The 23897-nt window shown below is 44.5% G+C and overlaps 1 protein-coding gene across 2 annotated transcripts in view; it reads left to right on the top strand.

The window, feature by feature from the left end:
* Positions 1-23621, top strand: part of LOC120319373 (SLAM family member 5-like) — a 32019-nt gene extending 8398 nt beyond the window's left edge. Inside the window, exons 2-10 of one of the 2 annotated variants that reach the window (XM_039368180.1) lie at positions 2071-2391; positions 3821-4078; positions 5679-5714; positions 12942-13037; positions 13967-14002; positions 16303-16355; positions 18429-18527; positions 21709-21810; positions 22296-23621. In XM_039368180.1, the coding sequence (XP_039224114.1) occupies positions 2071-2391; positions 3821-4078; positions 5679-5714; positions 12942-13037; positions 13967-14002; positions 16303-16355; positions 18429-18527; positions 21709-21810; positions 22296-22367 (1073 nt within the window). In that variant the 3' untranslated portion in view covers positions 22368-23621. The remainder of the gene's footprint in view (positions 1-2070; positions 2392-3820; positions 4079-5678; positions 5715-12941; positions 13038-13966; positions 14003-16302; positions 16356-18428; positions 18528-21708; positions 21811-22295) is intronic. The other variant, XM_039368182.1, reaches the window with a different exon arrangement.
* Positions 23622-23897: the final 276 nt, after the last annotated feature.

The raw sequence follows: 23897 nt of genomic DNA, 5'->3' as shown, positions 1-23897 counted from the left end.
GCGCATTCCCCTTGCACACCTCACTACCTACTGTGGCTGCCAGCCTCTCGCATAGGTCCATTAATTAATTTTTAATTTTTTTTTAATTTATTAAAATTTATAGACCGCCCCACTCCCGCAGGACTCCGGGCGGTTTACAATAAAAACACAACATAACTTAACAAACAAACAATACAATAACATTCATCCAGGGGTCAGATTTTATAAACCCCAGGCCTGCCGGAAAAGCCAGGTCTTAAGCAGCTTGCGGAAAACCAACAGGGTGGGAGCGGTCCTAATCTCCGGGGGGAGCTGATTCCAAGACGTGGGCGCCATCACAGAGAAAGCCCTCCCCCGCGGCCCCGCCAAATGGCACTGCTTGGTCGACGGGACCTGAAGGAGGCCCAGCCTGTGGGATCTAACTGGACGAAGGGAACTATGAGGTAGTAGTCGGTCTCACAAATAGCCTGGCCCTGAGCCATATAGAGCTTTAAAGGTAATAACCAATACCTTGAATTGGACCCGGAGACCAATAGGCAACCAGTGCAGCTCACGGAGGATAGGTGTAACGTGGGTGTACCGAGGAGCACCCACTATCACTTGCGCGCCTGCATTCTGGACCAACTGTAGTCTCCAAATACTTTTCAAAGGTAGCCCCATGTAGATCGCGTTGCAGTAGTCCAGACATGAGGTGACAAGGGCATGAGTGACATTAGGCTGTAGCCCCCAGCTGCAGGCCTACCCAGCACGAAGGAGGCAAAGCGGTTGGCTAGGAAACCCTACTTAGAGATGATAGAGCACGCCCAGGCCCAGCAGGCAAAAGGCCATCTCAAACGGGGAAAGCCGGATCCCCATTGGCGTCATGGCCGCCCAGGCCCAGCAGAGATGGGGGGAGGCATGCAATCCTAGCTGAAACTGGAGGGCCATGGTGCCGATGGGGATCCGGCTTTCCCCGCTCGGGGTGGACTTTGGCTTGCTGGGCGTGGGCGTGCTCTACCACCTCTACTCAAGCTTGCTAGCTGGTCTTTTCGCCTTTGTGCTGGGCGGGGCAGGCACTCCGGGCAGTGGTGGCAGCCTAATGGACCTGTGTGATCTGCTGGCGGCGGCAGCCCGAGGCAGGGCCAAAATGTGTTGGGTGTGTGAGGGGAACAGGCTTCATGTTTGGCCCACGGCCAAAATCTGCGAGGGGGCTAAGGAGATAACCAGCAGTGACCTGCTCTCCAACCGCAAGCAAAAACAGATGGGATGAAGTAGGCGCATCTGGCGATCTGCATCATGTGCCTCCCCCCTCCCCTACTCTGCCTGCTGCTGGAGGGCTGGCGCAGTATTGGCAGCAGGTTGCGGAGTGGAGAGTTGAGGGACCGGCAGGCTGTGGCTGCTGACGGACACCGTCGACCCCATGTGGTCGTTGGCCTCTGTGTGCAGGAGCCAATAGTGTCAGGCAGCAGCCGCCCCGGGCCCTGCCTCACCTTGCCCCAAAGCAATGGCACCCCCACCCTGTCCCCTGCCTTGCCTTGCCTCATCCTGCAGGACGAGGCTCTTGCCCACCGCCCCACCCACCAGAGACCCCCCTGGATTTCCTCAACCCTGCCCGGCCTCCACAGGCATCCCCCCCACAAGCAATATCGAGGGGGCCATACTCATCCCCAGCCATGCCCACTCAGTCTGCCATGACCACCACAGCCACACCCACCCAGGGGCCCCTGGCCCCCCCTGAGGGCAGCACAATGCTGATGCGGCCCTGGCACTTTGGGATAAATGGGTTTTGGGTTGCAGTTTGGGCACTCAGTTTGAGCAGATCAGCCTGGGGCCTGGTGGAGCTTTGGGTCTCCCTGGTTGGGCAGACCCCCCCCTTTTGAACCCCAAAGGGAGGACTGAGCTCCCACATAGGACATTTGAACCCCTCTGATTTCTCTAAGAAGAGAAGGCCTTTGCCCAGGGAAACACCACCATGTCCTTTATCCGGGAACCATTTTGCCCTTTCTTAGAAAAGGTTTCCCTGAAATTTGAGGGTCAGAAATGGGATGCTTGGAGGGTCTCTTGTGATCCAACCTTGAAGGCTTCTTCTCTCTCTTCTCTCTGACCATGCAGAAGCTTCCGGAGCAGAAGAACTGAACAGGGTTCTGGGGGAAACTGTCACATTCCAAGTGAAGATCACTGGACCCTATAAATCAATATCCTGGAATAAAATTTCCGGCATCGGATCTGGAAATATTGCTGTGGTGACCTTTAGGGAGCCATGTGCCCTTCTGGTCCTCCTACCAGCTTTTGAAAACAGAGTGACTGTTTCCAAGGACTGCAGAGGATTACTTCTCAGTCATGTGAAGAAAGAGGATGCAGGACAATACACTACACAAATTGTTTTACAAACTGGAGAGGCAGTGAAAGAATTCTTTGAGCTACGGGTTTTTAGTAAGTATCCCAGCCATGGCAGCAAACTCCTGGCCTCCCTCCTTTGCCCAGGATAATGTGGAGAGGTGGGGCTTTTCTGCTGGGGGGGGGCTTTGGGTGTCCAGTTTCTGAAGAGACACACTTTCTGGATGGAGCCCAGAACTGCTCACCTACTGCTTTCCTTTTTGCCTTTTGTTCCAGCATGTTCTGCCCGTCAGATGTTTGGGCAGAGTTTGGTCCATTTATACAATGCAAATTGGCTCGATGTTCTCCTCAGGCGTAGCCTAGCATATCTTTGCTCCACTTATAGGCCAACATTTCCCTGTCTGTTCCATCCTGCTGACCATCTTCCATGCCAGGAGCTTTGGCACGGTTGAGGACTTGCATTTCTATGATGGGCTAGAAGTGGAGCTCAAGTGGTCTCCTTTGAACCCCTCCCCTTGGAAGGAGGCCTGAGGGGGGGGGCAGCCCAGCCTTCTCCAGGCTTCCCCCTCCATGTGGCCCAGCCTGCACCAGAGCAAGCCAGGTGGGTGGGGTGTCGGGAGGAGAAAGGCAGGTTTGCTTTGAGGCTGGACTCTCCAGAGAAGACCCTCAGGACCCCCTCCATGGATCTGGTGGGACTGGCTGGACTCACAAGCTCTTTGGGGAAGAGTCAAGGGGGCTTGAGGAGGTGAGCCTGGAGACTCATCATCCTGTTCTCAGAAGGGTTTGGTGGAGGGCAGAGGATGAAGGGTCCTATTGTCTTCTCCCTGGTGGGCCTCACCCATGAGTGTCACAGGTGCGACTGGAGAAGATTTTGGGATTGTTATTTGTGACACAAATGGGTGATGCATATTTTTTCTCCTCTAATCTAAACTGTCAAAACCATTTCTTTCATTTGGGGTCTTATTTTCAGGTTCCGCCATTAGTTCAGCGGGAGGGGGGGGACGCTGGGGTGCTACATTATATCACTCTCTGCTTTCTTTCTCATGCCTGTGCCTTACTCTATCCCTTTGATGTTCCTTGGGGTGAGAAAGGAATGTGCCTTGGGCCATTTGTCTTCCCTCTGGCCACTGAAGCCGCAGACATCAAGGCACGAAGTAGCAGCCTTGAAAGAGGCACTTTATGGTCCTGTTTCCCACCACCACTTCATGCCTGTGGATTGGCCAGCTTGAACCATCCAAACAGACAGTTGGGATGGGGTTTGTGAATGACTCTTTTAAACTATTATTTCCCATGGGAAACCTTTAGATCCTGCCTTCTATGTCTATTGTCAACTTCTCCCAATAAAAGTTCCTTTTGGAAAGATGCTGTTCCAGGAGTTTTGCTTTCATGGGAAAAGGAATTGAGGTGGGTCCTTACATAAACAAAACCACTGGCTGATCCATGCTGTTGCTGCTTTTCTTCCCTTGTTGGCCTTCCTGTAATTTTCTGGTCTTTCATAAACGGTGTCTCTCCATCTCCTGCTTAGGAGAGTTGCTGGACTCTCAGCTGAAAGTGACTTGCACTTCTGATGGGGCTGGAAATGGAACTTGGCAGCTGAATTGCTCTACCAAGACCTGGGAAGACAGGGTGAATATCAGCTGGACTTCAGTCGCTAAGAGCACGGATCCCAGCCCTGGGAGTTCTGTGATCCAGTTTGTTTCCCAAGATCTCAATGCAACATGCACAGCAGAAAACCCTGTTAGCAGTGCATCCAGGATGGTCTCCTTAAAACAAGTTTGTGCGGGTAAGTTTTTATATTCTTAAAAGAGGCCGTGAAACCAGAGGTGGATCTGAGATTCTCTGGAATATAAGGTCTCCTGCTTGAGCATGGGGCTGGACTAGAAGACTCTCAAGAAGATGTAAAAGATCTTCCAACTCTGTTATACTGTTACTATTACATTTAGCTGGGAGACAAAAGGTCCTGGAGAAGGTCCTGCAGAAGAACCATGGAATTTCAAAAGGGATTGGGCTACACCAACAATCCACAAAGAAGTCTGTGCAAGCATATGGATTAAAGTTATTAAGCACTACTTCCTACCATCACCAATTATATTCCTTTAATTTATTTTTCCTCTTTTAATCAGGTTGAGGGGAAGGCATCTCTAACTGGAATTTGAAATCCTATTTAGCCTTTTAGTTTTCCCTTTCCATTGGATTACATATGTGGCATTAAGAATCAGAAAGCAGCTGATTGAGGAGTTTCTCCAGTTATGAAGCTACTAAGCATTTCAGCATTTCCTGAGATTGACCACTGAGGCACCTTGTGTGCATCTTTCCCTTGTGAATAATAACACCAGCAACATTTCATTTGGATCACTCTGTTAGCAAATCCCATATACATCATCTCCAAGAAAAGAAACTGGGTTTACAGACAATGAAATGTAGAACTGGCGACTGGCACAACTGATCAGTTAATTTAGGAGAAGGCAGCCAAATTGCCTTGGTTTATCCTAACTGTAGGATCCACGAATTGTCAGGTGTGAACAACCAGACCCACACTTGTAGAGTTCAAATTGGCTACTTTATTGTTCTCTGACTATAATACAGGAATTTGTCCAGATGGGCAGCTTTCACCTGGGAAAGACCGGATAAGGCTTTCAGATTTTATCTTCTTGTGTTTTTGTAGCGTGTCTAGGCTAATTCCCCACCTGAGCCCTCCTCCCAACAGGGATAGTTGCTCTCCAACAGGGACACTAAATCAGGGGAAATAGGAACCTGGAAGGATCCTCAAACAAGGAGTCAAAATTCCTTGTTTGGTTCCTTGCTAGACAGATCTCTAGATGGCGAGGTGATGATGACACTGCACAGACATTCCAGTTATTGAGAATATATTTCACCTAGTTAAATCTACCTCCTGAATTGGCAAAGCCGTTGGACAGAAATATATTTTGCACTTTGGTAGAGAAAATGGTTTTACTTTAAGTTAGCTAATGATACATATGTTTTGTGTTTAAAAGAAGAGGCGTATTAATGCTTCAGGCTGCTCAGTGGCATTAGATGAATGCAGTTACTCCCTTCGTTTTGCAAGCCTTGACTCAGAGATGTGATAATGGTCTCATTGCATATGCATTTCCGGCCTCACTTTTGCTTTTATTACTCCTGTTTTCCTTTGCAATAGTTTTGTGTTTGTAGTAAAGAATAGAGAAAGATGCTTTGGCCTGAGAAAATGGTTATAAAATTAACTAGGCCTGACAATATGCTTCAGAGAGGGTTAAGTGGGTCTGGTAACTGTAAATGCGATGGCTAAACCAAGCCAGAGATGCACGATTGCTCACTGCCTGATCTCTGTTTCCTTTCGATCTGCTCTCTCGCACTTGCATTCTGCCCATCACGTTGAACCCCAGAGAGGAGACCTGAGACGGAGGCCCCCCAAGAGAACGGTGAGCTCCACCCCATCCTTACAGCTTCCACCCTTCCTTGCCCCTCCCTCTTGATAGTTTTCCAAGGGGTTCCCCCCCAAGCGTACCTAATAGATCCATCCTTGAAGGAGGGGGGGATGAACTAAAACTAAGGAAACTCCTATACAGGTAGTCCTCGACTTATAACAGTTCACTTATTGACCATTCAAAGTTACAACGGCACTGAAAAGAGAGATTTATGACCATTTTTCACACTTACGACCGTTGCAGCCTCCCCAGGGTCACGTGATCAGAATTCAGACACTTGGCAACTGCTTCATCCTTATGACAGTCGCAGAGTCCCCGGGTCACGTGATCCCCTTTTGTGGCCTTCTGACAAGCAAAATCAAATGGGGGAAGCCAGATTCACTTAACAACCTGACTTAATAACTGCAGCGATTCACTTAACAACTGTGGCAAGAAAGGTCATGAAGTGGGGCAAAACTCACTTAAAAACTGTCTTGCTTACCAACAGAAACTTTGTGCTCAGTGGTGGTCGTAAGTGCCAGGACTATCTGCAATTGCAGCCCCTTTCTGGAAAGTGTATAAACAGAGACGAATATCTGCAGCTCAGGGTTGGACAGTGGGGTCCTGGGTGCTCTCTGAGCTGGGTGGTCTCCTGGCAGACGTTTCATGACCCAAACTAGGTGGCTTCATCAGTGCTAGCACAAAACATCAATCAACAATTAGACAAAGAGCATCAAAAACCATCTGCGAGAAACAAGGCTCACACTTAAATTGTTGGAAACAACAAAGTTTTTATTTACAAAGCGTTTGCAAAGGCTGGTGGACCTCAAAGCTGCTAGTAAGAGACCATACTCCGGTAACAGAGCAGTTTAAATACATTTCCATCGCCTGGCCCTTATCCGTCCTCCCCAGGCCCAGGTCAACAGGCCCAGGTCAGTCACATGCTAACAGTCCTCCTATCATGTGCCATCATGCCATAATGCTTAAAGCTAGTTAAGAGCCCTTGTAGATTTAATCAAGCTGATGTGTTTTGGTATGTTGCAGATTAATCAAGCTGATGTGTTTTGGTATGTTGTAGATTAATAAAGCCAATATGTGTTTTGTATGTTGCAAATTAATAAAGCTGATGTGTTTTGGTATGTTGTAGATTAATAAAGCCGATATGTGTTTTGTATGTTGCAAATTAATAAAGCCGATGTGTTTTTGTCTGTTGCAGATTAATAAAGCTGATGTGTTTTGTCTGTTGCAGATTAATAAAGCTGATGTGTTTTGGTATGTTGTAGATTAATAAAGCCAATATGTGTTTTGTATGTTGCAAATTAATAAAGCCGATTGTTTTTGTCTGTTGCAGATTAATAAAGCTGATGTGTTTTGTCTGTTGCAGATTAATAAAGCTGATGTGTTTTGTATGTTGCAGATTAATAAAGCTGACGTGTTTTGTATGTTGTAGATTAATAAAGCTGATGTGTTTACGTATGTTGTAGATTAATAAAGCTGATGTTTTTATGTATGTTGTAGATTAATAAAGCCGATGTGTTTTTGTATGTTGTACATAACACAGTGAGTCTGTAAAACAAAACTCCAAAGAACAATAAAAAGTGGATAGCATATTGTTATTGAGATACACTATTTAAGCCAATCATGTCTGGCTTGAGTTTATTTCTTTATCTTTCAGTTGCACTTTAAGTTTGCTGCTTTATCTTGTCTCTCTACTAACCAGATTCTGGCTCCCATACAACTTGTAGCACACTCTGTGCACACTCTGCTCAGGAACCCCATGAAAATTCCTCCAAGCCCCAAGTCTTCCAGGGCAGAGAGTCAGAATGCCAGAAGGAAAAGCAAGACATGAATCTAACAAACTAATAAAAAAAGAAATATTTAGACTTGACTTATCCCGATTAATGCAAGAATGAATTTTAGGCTGTATTCACACAGTTCATGAATCCTGGAAGATGGGATAACAAAACCCTGGGATAAACCAGCCCTAAAAGCTGAACTATTGAAAGTGATACTGCTGGGAGCTACCACCCCATTAATCAGAATAACAGAATAACAGAGTTGGAGGGGAACCCCTGCTCAAGCAGGACATGCTATACTATTCTGGATAAATGGTTGTCCAGTCTCTTCTTGAAAACTTCCAGTGATGGAGCAACCACAACTTCTGGGGGCAAGTTGTTCCACTGGCTGATGGTTCTCACTGTCAGGAATTTTTTTCTTAATTCTAGGTTGGATCTCTGCTTGACATATTTCTATCCATTGTTTCTTGTCCTGCCTTCTGGTGTTTTGGAAAATAAGTTGACCCCCTCTTCTTCGTGGCAGCCCCTCAAAGACTGCTATCCTGTCACCCCTAGTCCTCCTTCTTGCACAGTGGCAATCACCTGGATTTCCCCCCCCCCCTTCCATGCCTATCGTTTTGTCCCTTCCCGGATTTTAGCATTTTTTGCCTTGCAAATTTTAATTGCTTTTTGCAAGACCCAAACAAGGCAGCATTTCCTTTCTTTTTTTATTTTATTTTTTTCTGTTCGATATTTCCACGTCTCTCCAACCTGGTTTTTCCTTTATTTTTATTTTTTTTCCTGTTCCCACCACAAATACAAGAGTGCCTGTCAAGATTCGCATCCTTGTGGTGTGGGGGTATAGTAATTAAAATGTATAACTGAAACTCATTTATAGGTCATTCATTTTAAGCAGGCCTTATTAATTCAATGGCAAGAAATTAATAATTTTTCTCCCAGTCCTGCTTATAGAGCAGAGTTTATACATACACAAGGGTGCCCAAGGCAAATCTCTCAGATGGGTGTGGTGAGTACACCCTGCCCAAGTTGCAGCATTGCGGGCAGGTGGGAAAAGGGAGAGGACCACCTGCCTACAGGGACTCCTGGAGCCTCCCCCCTCCTCAGAGTCTGAAGGTGCCTTGGAGGTCTTCTAGTCCAACCCTCTACTCAGGCAGGAGTCCATTCCAGACAAAGGCAGTCCAGTTTCTTTTTGAAAGCCTCCAGTGATGGAGCACCCACAACTTCTGGAGGGAACCCCTTCCACTGAGTAACTCTCCTCAGGAAATTTCTCCTTAATTCCAGGTTGCTTCCCTCCTTGATTAGTTTCCATTCATTGCTTTTTTACTTACCTTCTGGTGCTTTGGAGAAATAAGTTGACACCCTTGTCTTTGCAGGAGCCCCTCAACTATTGGAACACTGCCCTCATGTCACCCCAGTCCCTCTTTTCCAAACCCTCTTCCCCTTTCTCTTCCCCTCCTTTTAGAAAAAGCCACTGAGGTGGGCAGCTCTCCCACCCCTCGTCTCAGCAGTTACCCCCAACTCGGCCATTCAGGAATATTTTTCTCCTAGAGCAGTGGTTCTCCACCTGTGGGTTGGGACCCCATTTGGGGTCGAATGACCATTTCACGGGGGTCGCCAAACAACGCAGTCCGCCATTTGTTTTTCCCCCTTTTCCTTAGCTGTGCTCCTCCCTTTTATTCTATTGGCTTTTGAAAGCCAATAGAAGAGACTCTCTTGAATAGATCATTGAAATCTTATCTAATCTTTCCCAGCCAAAGGCAAGTAGTCTGGAGCGATTCTTGTAACGTAGGCAATAAACAATAAAGTTACTGAATTTCATTATTGCTTATGCCTGACACCCAGTTAAATTTTTAAAACCCCCCCCCAGCAGGCAGGAAAGCATCGATAAATCACTCACTGTAATATTAAGGGAAATTGGGAAGAAGGCATGTTTTCACAGATGGTCGAAGCTGCCAATTTAGCCTTCTGCTGCAACTTGCTCTGAGGTTTGTGCGAGCATTTTGTATTTCTTTTGGAGGCTGGACTAGAAGACCTCCAAGGTTCCACTAACCGAATTATTCTATGTTCTATGGACACTTTTAGCTTTCTGGACTAATCCCCTTCTTTTTTATTATTATATTTTATTAATTTTTTACAATAACAATCCCTAGTGCTTAGCAAACAGTGTGTTGTTTGGGCTCATATATTTAAAAACAATCAATAATAATTAATTTCTATAATTAATCAATATGTTAATCAATGATATATTTCCTTGATCTTCTCTTCTTCCAATAGTATTCTCCTTTTGTCTGTATTAAATAAATATAATTCTTAATATTTTCGATATATACAAGATTGAGTATAAACATTTTTCTAGTATTTATACAACTAACAATAACATCAACATATAACATCTTTTTAATCAGCTTATATTTCAGTTGTATTTATAAAAGTCATCTTATTAAGTCATTATGTGTCCTGTTTTCAAGATTCTTATTTAAGCTTAATTTCCCCACTGTATTCAAATCACTCTTATCATTCATAATTTTCTCAAAATTAATTATATTTAAATATCCAAACTTTTCATTCACATACACCAGGGGTCTTCAAACTTGGCCCTTTTATGACTTGTGGACTTCGACTCCCAGAATTCCTCAGCCAGGCATGCTGGCTGAGGAATTCTGGGAGTCGGAGTCCAAGTCATAAAAGGGCCAACTTTGAAGACCCCCTGTTCTAGACTTTTCCAGACAATTCCCCCTCCCTCCAATATTGTCAATATGCTTCATTCTATCAATAATTAATTCTAATAATTTTAATAATCCTTTTTAGCTAGGTTGATTTTTACAGCATTGTATTTTATATCATAAAAAGCAGGGGTCTTCAAACTTGGCCCTTTTATGACTTGTGGACATCAACTCCCAGAATTCTTCAGGCAGGCATGCTGGCTAAGGAATTCTGGGAGTTGAAGTCCACAAGTCATAAAAGGGCCAAGTATGAAGACCCCTGACATACACCATCCCTATATTTTTACATTTCATGTATCCTAATCAGTTGATTAGGCAGCTCCTTTGAAAATTTATGTTAAATCTGAGGTGCTTGTTGGGCTCTTCTTGGGCATGGATGTAAGGTTATTTTAGAGGAGTGTTAAATATTATTCAAAAACAGCCTTAATAACTTCTGACAGGGCTGGGAAAATTATACAGGTCGTCCCACAAGTTATGTCTGTACTGGAATTTGTCCATTATGGTCATAATTCATTGTGTAAAGCAGGTCATCATATGAGTGGGGCCGATTTTACAACCTTTTTTGCAGCAGTGAATGTCATGGTTTACAATGGGGCATTTTTGCTGAAAACTGGGAGTAAAGACCAGTTTTCGGCAAAAAATGTTGTAATTGTGTAAATCACTCCAAATAGCCAAAAGTATGGGCTTCCTCAGGGGAATCCTGACATTTCCATCAGTTCCTGTCCAAGGTACTGAGGCAACTGCCTAAAACAGGGTTTTTCAACCTTCACAACTTTAAGATCTGTGGACTTCAATTCCCAGAATTCTCCAACTGGCCAGCATACTGTAAACCAGTGTTTCCCAAACTTGACAATTTTAAGGCATGTGGACTTCAACTCCCAGAATTCCACAGCCAGCGTTGCTGGCTGTGGAATTCTGGGAGTTGAAGTCCACATGCCTTAAAATTGTCAAGTTTGGTAAACACTGCTGTAAGCAGACTTCAGCTCCCAGAATTCCTCAGCCTAAGTGCACAATCACCAAACACAATGACTGTTTTCATAGGCCAGTTAACCAAATGTAAAAAAAAGTGGTTAAAACTGCAGGCCCGTTGCTGTTTTGAGGTGATCCAACATTATCATTGGGCTCTCAATTATGTATTGTTTTGAGGAGGCTGAAAAAAATGTGAAATGAATTGCATGATGTGAGTTTTAATGATTGCTGAGGCTTATCTACAAATGTATGGTATATACAGAGATGATTTGGCAGTTTTTAGTGCCAGAATGAGGTTTGTTGTTACGCTGAGAAATTATTGTGCTGAGACATAGTATGTTGAGAAATAATTTAATTTTTATTTTGAGTTCCTGATGAGATAGTGCTATTCATACAATATATCTAGTGATGGGCTTTGCAAATAACATTTATGTATTATTTATTTATTAAATGCATATGCAGCCCATCTTGCCAAGATGTAACCCTAGGCAACTAACAATCAAGTAAATGGTTGAAATCATATGAAACTATTACTGTTAGTGAGTTATATCATGAAATCTAATTCTTAGCTTAGGATAGCCATTCAGATCTCAAATCTTCTTTTGTTAAAGTTACACACCCCTCATGTCTTCCATTTCCCGATAGTTCCATTTAGTTCTGTTCTGCCAGTCTGGTCTAGATAGTCAGACTAGAAAGCAGGAAATCATGAATTTTAGTTCTATCCTGGCATGAAAGCCAGCCAGGTGACTTTGGGCCAATCACTAGGAGACTGAGAATTCTAGTCCTGCCTTAGGCATGAAAGCTGGCTGGGTGACTTTGAGCCAGTCCATCTCTCTGAGCCCAACCCACCTCAAAGGGTGGGAGTTGTGGGGGAAATAGGAGGAGTAAGGCCCATTAAATATGTTGTTATAGGGCAGATTAACAAAATCTCAAATAAATAAATAAATAGCTGAAACTTCTGCAGAACTCTTGTGCTGTGGCAGAGCACAAGAAGAAGGGAAATTACATTATCCAGGAGCTGTAAATAAAAGGCTGAAAGATATTTAACTGCTGCCCGGAGTCTCTCAATGGCTCAGGGTTTTCTCAACATCTATCCAATAGGAAGCAGATTTTCTGGGCAGAAACACCTGTTATTGGAAAAGATACTTAAAAGGGGTTTTTCAGCAATAGGGACAATATTCCTGCATCAACCAAATTGGAAAGTTAATCAAAGTTCCACAGTCACGTTTCTTCAGCTCCTGATCCAGATATGGAGGTATAGGATCTCCTTCCATGGGCAGAGGGTTGGACTAGAAGACCTCCAAGGTCCCTTCCAAGCCTGTTATTCTGCGTTCTATGAGAGGAGAGCATGATCCTGACAAGGAGAGGGAAGGCTGCGTTATTCTGGTGATTTTTGTAGATGATATCTTTCTGCTGTTGCCAGGTCAGCTCTGTAAGTTGCAGGGAATTGTGGATAAAGAAAAATTACCCCATGCAGGGAGACCTCTTTTAGCAACCACAATTGGAACTGGCAACTTGGTCATTAAACAAAGCAGTTTCTAAATTGAAACCACATAACTGTGCTGATGATCTGACCTCAGTTTTTCTTCATTTTACAGACCTGCGAAGGTTGTCAAAGAGAGGATTGGTTATTTTTTCATCACTGTCATAACTGCAAATGGTCGCTAAATGAGGACTACCTGTATAGGGAAGAGACCTCTGCAGGATTTCTCATGTTTGACCAGGATTGACCCAACCTCTGTTCTTTTTTGCAGAAAATGGGCCGCGTGCAAGCAGTGCATTGATCGTAGGCGTGATTGTACCTTTCCTCATTCTGCTAGTTGTTGCCGTTTGTGTGTGGAGGAAGAAAGGTACAAGATTTTTCTCAGCTGTGTCCCCCCTTGCAAAGCACCCCTTCCACTGACTGAGTTCCCCGCTCCCGTTCTCTTTCCTTCTGCCTCCATCCAAAAAGAGAAAAAAGCTTAACCAGAACGTCACCCAGGCGTCTGTGGGCCACTAGGTGGGCATGCTCTCCTCCCCATCCCAGGGGACCTTTTACTTCACCATGGATGTTCCAGAGGTAGGAAGGCCCAACCATTTTAATCTGGGCTCTTCCTTGCATCCTTCAGGCCTCCAAGCCATCCCCTTCCGAGGCTGGTCTTGGAAAGAGAGCTCAGCCAACACACAATGAAAAGGCCAGGACTTGGACCCCATGGCTGTGTCCACCATCTTGATTTTTTTGACTCCTTATGGTGCTATAAAGAAAGTTATGGGCAAAGAGAATCTCCCAGGAGGCCTCAGGCACCCACGGCTTCCCTGGGGGGGCAAAGAGAAAGGGTCCCAGGAGGCCCATCTTATCTCCCAGCTTCACAGAGCAACTTCTGCATCTGGTGGGAGATATCAGCAACCTCAAGAATTGTCCCTCTCTACCTGGCCAAGAGAAATTTCCTCGCATCCTCTGGTTCACCACCATCATTTGGACAGCTGCCAACTGGTGGGCTGGGCAAAGTGCCATTTTTGGTTTCTACAGAACCTCTGCCCAGCAGACCCCCCATTGCAAACTGGTAAGAGGGTTCTGGTAGGAGAAAACCCCCCCCAGCAAGAACTGGAGACCCCAAACTTTGCTGGAAAATCTACCTTAGACTCTGCCCCCTGTCCGCCCACCAACGCTTTTCATGGGCTTCACCAAGATTAGCCACAACATATTTCCAACACGCCTCCAGCTTTACACCAAACAGAGCAATTGTGGCTCACAACCCACCCACTTCCTGTGTTTCATTTGGTTTATTTCTTTCCACAGCTACCGAGAGGAATCAACATTTTACAACGCACCCAGGTAACAAGACCCCTCCCCCAAGAGACAGCAAACATCTGCCACATAAGACAGGGAGGTTTGCACACACATGCACACACACAAACAGAAAGACGATTAAAAAGACACACACAGAAAGACACAGAAAGACAATAAAAGGGGGGAAATGAAACCATCATAGCAAAGGCCGAGATAATTGATTTGAACACCTCCGAGGAGATGTCCAGGAGATGAGTTGCTGTAATGATACACACATTGCTAAATTTCAGGGGGGCCCCCCCAGGTTTTGGAGGCTGGTGCACATTAATGATGTTAAGAGCATGCTCAGAGGGGGCTGGCAGCATTGATCAAGTGAGCACTGATCAAGTGAGAACCCAGAAAGAGTGCAGACAAGAGCAACAAAGATCATTAGGGGACTGGAGGCTAAAACATATGAAGAACGGTTGCAGGAATTGGGTAGGTCCAGTCTAATGAAAAGGACCAGGGGTGACATGATAGCAGTCTTCCAATATTTGGGGGGCTCTCACAGAGAATAATTGTCACTAATGTCAAAGTTTTAATCACAGGCTGTTGGGGTTTTTTTTCTCCCAATTATTTGGCAGATGGTGCTACAGGTTCCTGAATGGGACAAGAGGGACTTCCTTCATACCCCTCCTTCTTCCTCCCTTCCTGTTTTCCCCAGGACTGGAGACAGGGGACAAGTATCTGGTGACCCCAGAGCAAATAACAACAACAAGAACTACTCAGACTAATAATTGCTTTTGTTCTGCTCCTTTCAAGCAGAGCTTGAATCATTCAGTAGAAGTTTATTCCCACTAACCACATAGATCTTCCTTCCTTCCCTCCCTTTTCTTCCCTCCCTCCTTCATTCCTTCCTTCCTTTTCTCTTTTCATTTCCTTTTTTCTTTTCTCTCTCTCTCTATTTCTGAAGAAAGAGGAGAGTAGGTGAACTACCGTGAAATAAAAAACTGACTAAACAAAGGGATGTGAAGTGGGGCGGCCAACAGTATTAAAATGTTGGGATGGGTTTCTGTATGTGTGTCTTAGTGAGTTGTTTGATTAGCTTATGATGCTGCATGCTGTACAATCCAATATCATCTGGTCTGATGCGATGGCCAAGACAAATGTTCAGAATTTGGCTTGTTGTGACTTGTGGTCCATGTTGTGAGGGCCTGCCGTTCTCTCCGTTCCTTTCTGAAGTTGTCCTCAGAGGTTCCCTCACGCAGTCCTTGGATGCTTCTCTAGAAAGTTTGCATATATTTTGCTTTTGAGAGTTGTGCTTTGGAAAACACGAATTCAGAGGGCAGATAGGCACACACAACATCCTCTCCAGAAGCACAACCCACAAGCACAACCTGGCTGGTGAAGGGTGGCCAGTGGGAAGGAGGAGGAAAACGTCCCGCCATCAGAAAAGACATGGAAATTAACTTGGAGCAGACAGAGGCATGACGGAACGGAGGAGAAAATGGCCTCCTAAGAAAACACATTTACTGTCGAAAAGATAGGAGGAAAAAAATGGTGCTTTCTTTTTAGCTGGTTGCAAAACATTTCTGCTTGACCAGAAAGCTACCGCTACATTTCTAGTTGGAACATGCTACATGTGTAAATTTTGTTTCTCTTGTTCCTAAACAAGAAATACCAATGTATTTAAAATAAGAAAAAAAAAACTCTTTTTTTAAAGGATGATCTGACCTGTTTTAGACTTTGTGAGGGTCTCAATGTGTACAGGGAAATGTTTCACTTTATTTCCAATTCAAGGAATCAGACAGGATTTACAATGTATGCATTGTTTTGTTTGGCTGAGTTGTTTTACACAAAGTGTGGTTTGTTCTTTGTTACTAAATGAAGTATCTTTACTTTTGTTGTAAATGTCTTCTGTGGGGGGGGGGGGAAGGCTTGTTTTGCTTGTGCTAACACGAAATAAAACATCTACTTGATTCAACTTGCATGACTAACTGACTGACTTGTGGCCCACTTAATGAGGTTTGCACACAATCATTAATGCTTATTAAATGCACCTTCCTCCGCTTCTGTTTTGATGTTTAAACTGAACCCTTTAATTAAATTAATTGCCTGCTTCAGTGAATATCAACACAATAATTAATGTCCGCTCGATTCAGCCTCGTTTGGGAGGGGGAGACACCCTTTAGCAACAGAGAAATAAAAGGCCAGGCCAGAGGAAAGGAAATTATATTTTGACTGCTTAATTTTATTTCTTTATCTTACCCTGAAAAGGATTGGGAGTTGTCAGTCCAAACGGTCACAACCAGCCCTTGAGTTCCACCAGGGCCCGTCTGGATAACAGTCACAATTTTTCTTTGCAGAGATTGAAAACCCACCTAGGAGTGATTCCACCTTAATAGGAGACCAGCCCAAGGTAAGTTCATAAGAACCTGAAACATAGAATCATAGGGCTGGAAGGGACCGTGGAGGTCTTCTAGTCCAACCCCCTGCCCCAGGTCCTCAACAAAGGTCTTCCAAAGCTCCTTGAATGGACCAGGATGATCTACCAGTCCATGGGTCTCCAAACTTGGCAACTTTAAGACTTGTGGACTTAAATTCTGGGAGTTGCCTGGAATTCCCCAGCCAGCCATGCTAGCCAACTCTAACACTAATGCTAAACCTTGCTGGCTGGGGAATTCTGGGAGCTGAAGTCCACAAGTCTTAAGGTTCCAAAATTTGGAGACCCCTGCACTAGTCCATTGAAGTCCAAATCACCCCCTTGAATTCACCTCCCGATCTTTGCTCAGCTGCTATGGGCCAATTTTGACTCCTGCTCTGGTTCTTCTTGAAGTATCACCAACTCAATCCCGTGTCCTCCATAAGGGGAAGGAAGACCCTTGAGATGAAATCTGAAAAGGCTATCAGGTTTTCAAAACCAAGTCTTTCTTAAGCTAGGTGATCTAACATCCAGGATTCTCAACCACGGTTTTGTGTGTGGGGAATTCTGGAAACTGAAATCCACACTTGCAGAAGATGTCCATAGGTGGGGAAAGGTGTTCTTCTCAACAGAATAAAATGGAGTTGCATGTTATGGGCTGTCTAGATATCTCTTCTTTCTTTTCCTGATTTGAGGTCTTCACAAGGCTCCTTTAAAGAGCTCAAGGCCAGAAAAGGGGCGGGGGAATCAGACTTGGTGACGGGCACCCACTTGCTATGCATTGGAATGTTGTGGGTGTTCCTTGAGGTGCTGTGGCTTTAAAGTTGTATTTTTTTTCCTTCTTTTGTAAGTTTGAGTTGTGTTCAATTTTGTGACGCATATCCTACGGTAAATTTTTTAAAGAGAAAAGAAATAATTGATAACTTTCAGATAATCAGGTAGAAAATGACACTTTTCCATCTTTAAGAGGAAAAAAATGTGTTAGCTTTAGATCTTACAGCAAGTGTATAATTAAAAATAAATCTCACTAAAATTACTCATAGCTTCTTCATTTTAAATTTTCCAGAGGGACACCCAGAGTCAATGAACTTTGAAGAGAAACTGCTTGTTGGTCTGGCATTGAAATGTATCACTGCTGCCCGATCATTGGTGGCCCTTCTGCCATAAAAGAGGCCTTTGGGAATGACACAGTAGCCAACCAAAGGGTTAGAGGCTGTGTGTGACTTTGAAAAATAAAGGAAAGAGTAAAGCCAAGCAAAACATAAAATAAAAATAAGTAGAGTAGAGCAGGGGTCTCCAACCCCCAGTCCATGGACCGGTATTGGGCCACAGCATGCCAGCCACCGGTCTGCAGAAACAAGCAAAGCCCCATCCGCGGGATGAAGGCAGGACACAAAACCACATACTCTCCAATCCGTGGAAAAACCTCTCTCCACGGAACCGGTCCCTGGTGCCCAAAAGGTTGGGGACCTCTGGAGTAGAGTAGAAAGTGAAAGTGAAAGTAAAAAAATAAAGGTCAGGGTGAAGTAAAAAAGTAAAGTGAGGTAATGTGAATATAGTAATGAATAGAAAGTGAAAGTGAAAGTAAAAAAGATAAAATAAAACTAAGTGAGGTAACATTAGTATAGTAACGAATAGAAAGTGAAAGTGAAAGTAAAAAAGATAAAATAAAAGTAAAGTGAGGTAAAGTGAGTATAGTAATGAATAGAAAGTGAAAGTGAAAGTAAAAAAGATAAAATAAAACTAAGCGAGGTAACATGAGTCTAGTAACGAATAGAAAGTGAAAGTGAAAGTAAAAAAATAAAGGTAGGATAAAAAGTAAAGGTAAAGTATAGTAAAAACTAGAGTAGAAAATGACAGTAAAATAAAGGTAAAGAGTATAGCAAAAAATAGAGTGAAAGTGAAAATAACCCTCCCACCCCACCCCCCACCCGGTTGAAACCAGAGTCAGAAGAAGCAGGGGACTCTCTCTCCACAGCATCAACCCATTTCAGTTCAGAATGGCTGTAAACCTGGCAGGTGATAGTAAATACAGTATTTCACTTTTTCTCTCTTTTTTTTAACACCTAGCAAACCAAGAGAAAAACAAATCAGCCAGCTAGAAGAACACCAAAGAACAACCAGGAGATGCCCCACACCATTTATACAGCTGTGCAGCATCCCAAGCAGGTAGGACGTATTTATTGATTATTTATTAATTAAATTTATATAGCTGTCCAATTCACACTCCGGGTGGCTTACAATGTTAAAAATCACAACATACAAACACATAAATCCCACACTCTCATATCCCATCTCGGCAGTAGCAGCAACAGATCAGTCACTTGATCAGCTCCGTCTCCATTCAGGGTCCCCAAGAGATCACCAACACCACTATATTTTGAGGCCCTTTCTGAAAAAGCGACGGAATGGGGGGCAACTGTAGCTATAGGAGAATGATGTTCCATAGACGCCAACACTGAGAAGGCTCTTTTTGGTGGTCCTACCAGATGTACATTCCTAATTGATGGGACCCGTAACATGCCCTGATATCCCATCGTGGTGGGCCGGGTGGGTGCAATAGGGGAGAGGTGGACCTTCACTCTTTCCATTTACAGCAGCCTTTTTGAACACTGGTCTTGGAATCCCAGCCATATGGGTCTGGTGGTTCAAAGCAGCCAGAGGGGCACCAAGCTGGAAGAGGCTGTGTTGGTAAAACACATACACTCACTTCTAGAGGCCACAAAGAATAAATTGTGATTCTGCTAAAAGAAGGGCCTCTAAACCTGGCAGCTTTAAGACTTGTGGACTTCAACTCCCATAATTCCACAGCCAGCCAAGTGCACAAGTCTTAAAGTTGCCAAGTTTGGAGATCCCTGAGCTAAAAGATTACAACTGGGGGGGGGGAGAAGGTTTGGAAATTTGGGTTGAAATCTTTTTTTTTTTTTTGCTATGAATATAAATAGAACGGTACTTGGAGAAAAGAGAGTGCAAATGGCTCGTGCTGTTTGTCCTCTGTTTTTTAACAAGTGATCTTTTAGACGTTTGGATTTGCTGCTTATGGCCATCCTGTCTTCCTCTAATTCAGTGGTTCTCAACCTGTGGGTCGGGACCCCATTTGGGGTCGAATGACCATTTCACGGGGGTCACCAAACAAGGCTGTCCACCATTTTTTTCCCCTTTTCTTTGGCCACGCCCCTGGCACCCGGTGATGTATAAGTGGTTGGGGGTCACCACAACATGGGGAACTGTATTATGAGGTCGCGGCATTAGAAAGGTTGAGAACCACTGCCCTAATTGCTTCCAGTTTCGAAAAGGATTGTGCAAATTCTAAAGCAGAGTCCAATTTCCTGCCATCATGCTAAAAATAAATAATTCAAATTTTCTGTTTTTCAAAAAAAGACGAAGCTGCGTATATGGTCATATATTTCTTCTTCAGAGGAAATGGTACATTTGCTAACTGTTCTGCAAAGCTACTCTAGGAAACTGGAATACTTAAAAGGTTTACGGTGTCCAGAAATTCACACAGGTAGTCCTTGACTTGCAATTGTTCATTCAACAACCATTTGAAATTATGGTAGCACTGAACAAAGAGACTTAAGACCCTTGCCCAAAGTTACAACTGCTGTGGTGTCTCTGGGGTCACGTGAACAAAATTTAGTCCCTTACAACCAACTTCAGAGACACGGCAGTGGCCCCCACGTCAACCGTCCCACTGGTTGAAACAGCAAAGGAGACTCATGGGACATCTTTTACCAAGGGTATAACTTTACTGAAAATTCCATGTGGGTACAGAAGTGGAAAAGCCACTTCTAACATGTTTGCATGCAAACAGCGTGGGAAAACCTTCCCCTGGTCCTCCCACTGTCCATTTGTCTAGCCAATCGGTTACACTCGTGTTGTTTGGGGAATGGTTTCTCCGCCTCGGGCTTTCCCAGCCGATGACCTTGGGGTGCTGGATCTGTCCCAGGCTTCAAGTTGGCACACTTGCATTCCTTTACCCTCCCCGATACCCCCCCTTCCTCCTCCTGTTTCTGATGTCTGGTTGTGAGCTGGGTTCACGTAGTGAGTTGACCATGACACCCCACATCAACCCTTCATCCCTCCCTGCTGTGTCTCCACTTCTTCCCACCCTACCTCCTGTCACAACTTGGTCCACTTACCTTTTCCATAAATCTCCTTCAGGATATAGCCACTGCTCCACACTGCCTTCCTACACAGAGGCCATCTGGCACTGTTCCAAAGTTTGTTTGTTTGTTTATTTATTTATTTATTTATTTATTTATGAGACTTATATACTGCTTTGCACTCTCTAAGCGGTGTACACCAGTAAGCAATGTATGTATGTATATATATATATATATATATATATATATATATATATATATATTTACATTGCCCCCAACAATCTGGGTCCTCATTTGACCTACCCCGGAAGGATGGAAGGCTGAGTCAACCTTGAGCTGGTGAGACTTGAACCGCTGACCTGCTGAACACAGTCAGCTAAAGTGGCCTGCAGTACTGCACTCTAACTGCTGCGCCACCTCAGCGCAGTTCCATTTTGGGAGCAATTGCAAAGAATTGAATGAATTCAAGATGGTGCCATTTGGGCACCATACAGTATAGGGCAGTAGTGGCGAACCTATGGCACACGTGCCAGAGGCGGCATTCAGACCCTCTCTGTGGGCACGCGTGCCGTTGCTCCAACAGAGTTCGCCAGAGTAGCGAGCACGTGGTGTTCGGAAGCGAGAGGGCAGGAAGTGAGCGAGCAAGCGGTGTTGGCCCCCAGGGATGCCCTGGAGATAGTGAGGGACTGGGCCCCGCCACCCTGGCCCTGGCCACGCTCACTCAGTCTGCCATGACCCTTGCAGCCATGCCCACCCAGTGGGCCATGCCCCCACGCCCCCCCTGAGGGCACCACTGTACTGATGCAGCCCTGGCACTTTGCGATAAATAAGTGGGTTTTGGGTTGCAGTTTGGGCACTCGGTCTCTAAAAGGTTTGCCATCACTGGTATAGGGCAACTGAGGGATGGATCATCTGGCTTTCCTTCCCAAAGTCAATCTCTGAGATCTTGCTGAATGACGGTCATGACTTGCAACCATAATGGGCAGGCTCCATTATGGTCGTAAGTAAAGGGTTACCTGTAGTGGCCTTTTCTAAAGATATTTTTTGGGAAGGCAAAGGCTCAGATTCTCCAGACTTAGTCTAATACTGCGTTTTTTATACTTGGCAGCTTTAAGATGTGTGGACTTCAACTCCCAGAATTACCCAACCAGCATGGCTGTCTGGGGAATTCTGGGAGTGGAAGTCCACACATCTTAAAGTTGATATGGTTGAGAAACATCGGGCTAACAATTTCTCTTTTGCAGAATCCTTTACAAACAGATGATGAGAAGATACAAAAGGGTCGGCGCAGCCATCAGAACCAAGGCGATAAAACGATTTATTCGGAGATCACCAAGCCTCAGGAGGCACGTGGCTTTCTTGCTTCTGCTTTTGACACCTCAATATTCCAGTATACATTTCACCTAAACAAAGCTAATTACTGGGATCCTGAATTGAAAACAGTCAATTGTGCTGCATTCACACAACATACTACAGCTAGTATTATAATATACAATTAAATCAATAAAAACATTTTAAAACAATTTTTAAAAACTAAATAAAAATATTTATCCAAACCAAATATTCTTAACAGCTGAGACACTTGGCCAGTTAATAACAAAGCCAGGAAGTGGGGGCCCTAGCACATTCAGCCCCTCTGATCTAGGGTCTCTTGCCTTGAGCAGAGGGTTAGACTAGAAGACCTCCATGGTTCCTTCCAACTCTGTTATTCTGTGTTCCTGTCCATTCTCACCTTCATTGCAGGAGGAAACGAAAAGCTCCCCTCCCCCCATAATCCCTCTTTTTCCAGGTAGCTCTCCAAATAACTGTGTCCCTGTCTTCTCCTTGGCAGAGTGAAGACTCAAACATCAAGACCATCTATGAAACGGTGCAAAACCCCCGCCCGTCAAATCTAGCCTCGTAGCCTTTGTTCAACACCCCCCCTCCAAAGCTAGCAGGGGATGCTCCCCCCCCCAGAGCTGGGAGAGTACCTGAGTTCCTTCTTCAAAAGGCAGCCTGGAGCACCTGCAGAAGATCCCAATCACAAGAGAGACAAGCGGACAAGACAAGCCCGGGCTCATTCCACAATCGGCACCAACTTTCGGTCCTGGACCTGCACCTGCACCAGACGCTCATCCTTCTGACTCAGGGACTGGGATGGGACAACTCGCCACGGCCGACTTGTGCAAGACAACTCGCCACGGGGCAGTACAACAAATACAAAATTAAATCAATTTTGGTGGAACCATGGCCAATAATAATAAAATCCAGAAGTACAAGGACTACAATAATTCCAATGAAAACATGGTCGCCAATAATAAAAGTAACTGAATGAAAAGATGAATATAGTCTTGAACTGTCCGGTGGCGAGTTTGTCCCACGTTGACTTGGTCGTGGCGGGTGACCACGGCGAGTTGGCCGTGGTGAGCTATCCTAGACCCCTCAGGGAGGGGGGAGAGAAAATAATTTCTTTCCTTTCGTTTCTTATTTTTAATCGATACACAAATGGAACCTCAACTGTTCCGCTCTGAAGTTCTTTGACCTTTGCAGAATTGTTTCACCAGTGTTTGAAAAAAGGATTAAGTGGGAAAATCTGTGTACAGCCAGTCCTCGATCCTTCAGATCAGGTTATTCTAGGTTATGAAGGTCCTCCCAGGGGTACTTAGGATGCAGTTCCAAAGTCCCTATGGCTGCCCCCTGCAAGGTCATGTGACCGTATGTCCAGTACTTAGCAACCAGCCTGCATTTATTGTCATTTGCAGCTTACGATGGTCACACGACTGGGTTTTATGACATCTTTGCCAAACCCCAGCATTAACTTCCGGATTTCATCTGATAGCGAACCACTGATTCATTTAATGACTGCTGTGAAAAAGGTCATAAGATTGGGTCAGTCACATGGGTGGCCTATTTTAAAACTGTCACAACTGTGATAGGCAGGCTCCATTACAGTCATAAGTTGAAGACTTCCTATAAAATGCACAGATCTGTGAAATAATTTATAGAAGCATTATAGGAGGGAAGCTTAACTCGGTAAACATTTGGTAGATGTGTAAAAAAGTGTTTTGTTTTGTTTTTTAGAAAAATGGGAAGCCCAATATTTATATATGGTGTGAAGTGTTTGGGTTTTTTAACATTAAGTTAGAGGAATAAATGGACACCTTCATGTATGATCTTATGTGTCTTAGTTGGCCATCATTGAAATATGAGCCAGCCGTGTGCAGCAGCAGCCAAAAAAGCCAACGCAGTTCTAGGCTGCATTAACAGAGGGATAGAATCAAGATCACGTAAAGTGTTAATAGTGCTTTATACTGCACTTGTCAGACCACATAAGGAATATTGCACCCCGTTTTGGTCACCACAATACAAAACAGATGCTGAGACCCTGGAAAGAATGCAGAGAAGAGCAACAAAGATGACTGGGGGTCTGGAGACTGCAAATGGCAATAAATGC

Source organism: Crotalus tigris, unplaced genomic scaffold, assembly GCF_016545835.1.
Source record: "Crotalus tigris isolate CLP2741 ecotype Arizona unplaced genomic scaffold, ASM1654583v1 scf7180000020703.81597, whole genome shotgun sequence".
Taxonomy (NCBI): domain Eukaryota; kingdom Metazoa; phylum Chordata; class Lepidosauria; order Squamata; family Viperidae; genus Crotalus; species Crotalus tigris.
Note: the sequence above shows the minus strand (reverse complement) of the source record. Positions and strands in the feature narration are given on the sequence as shown.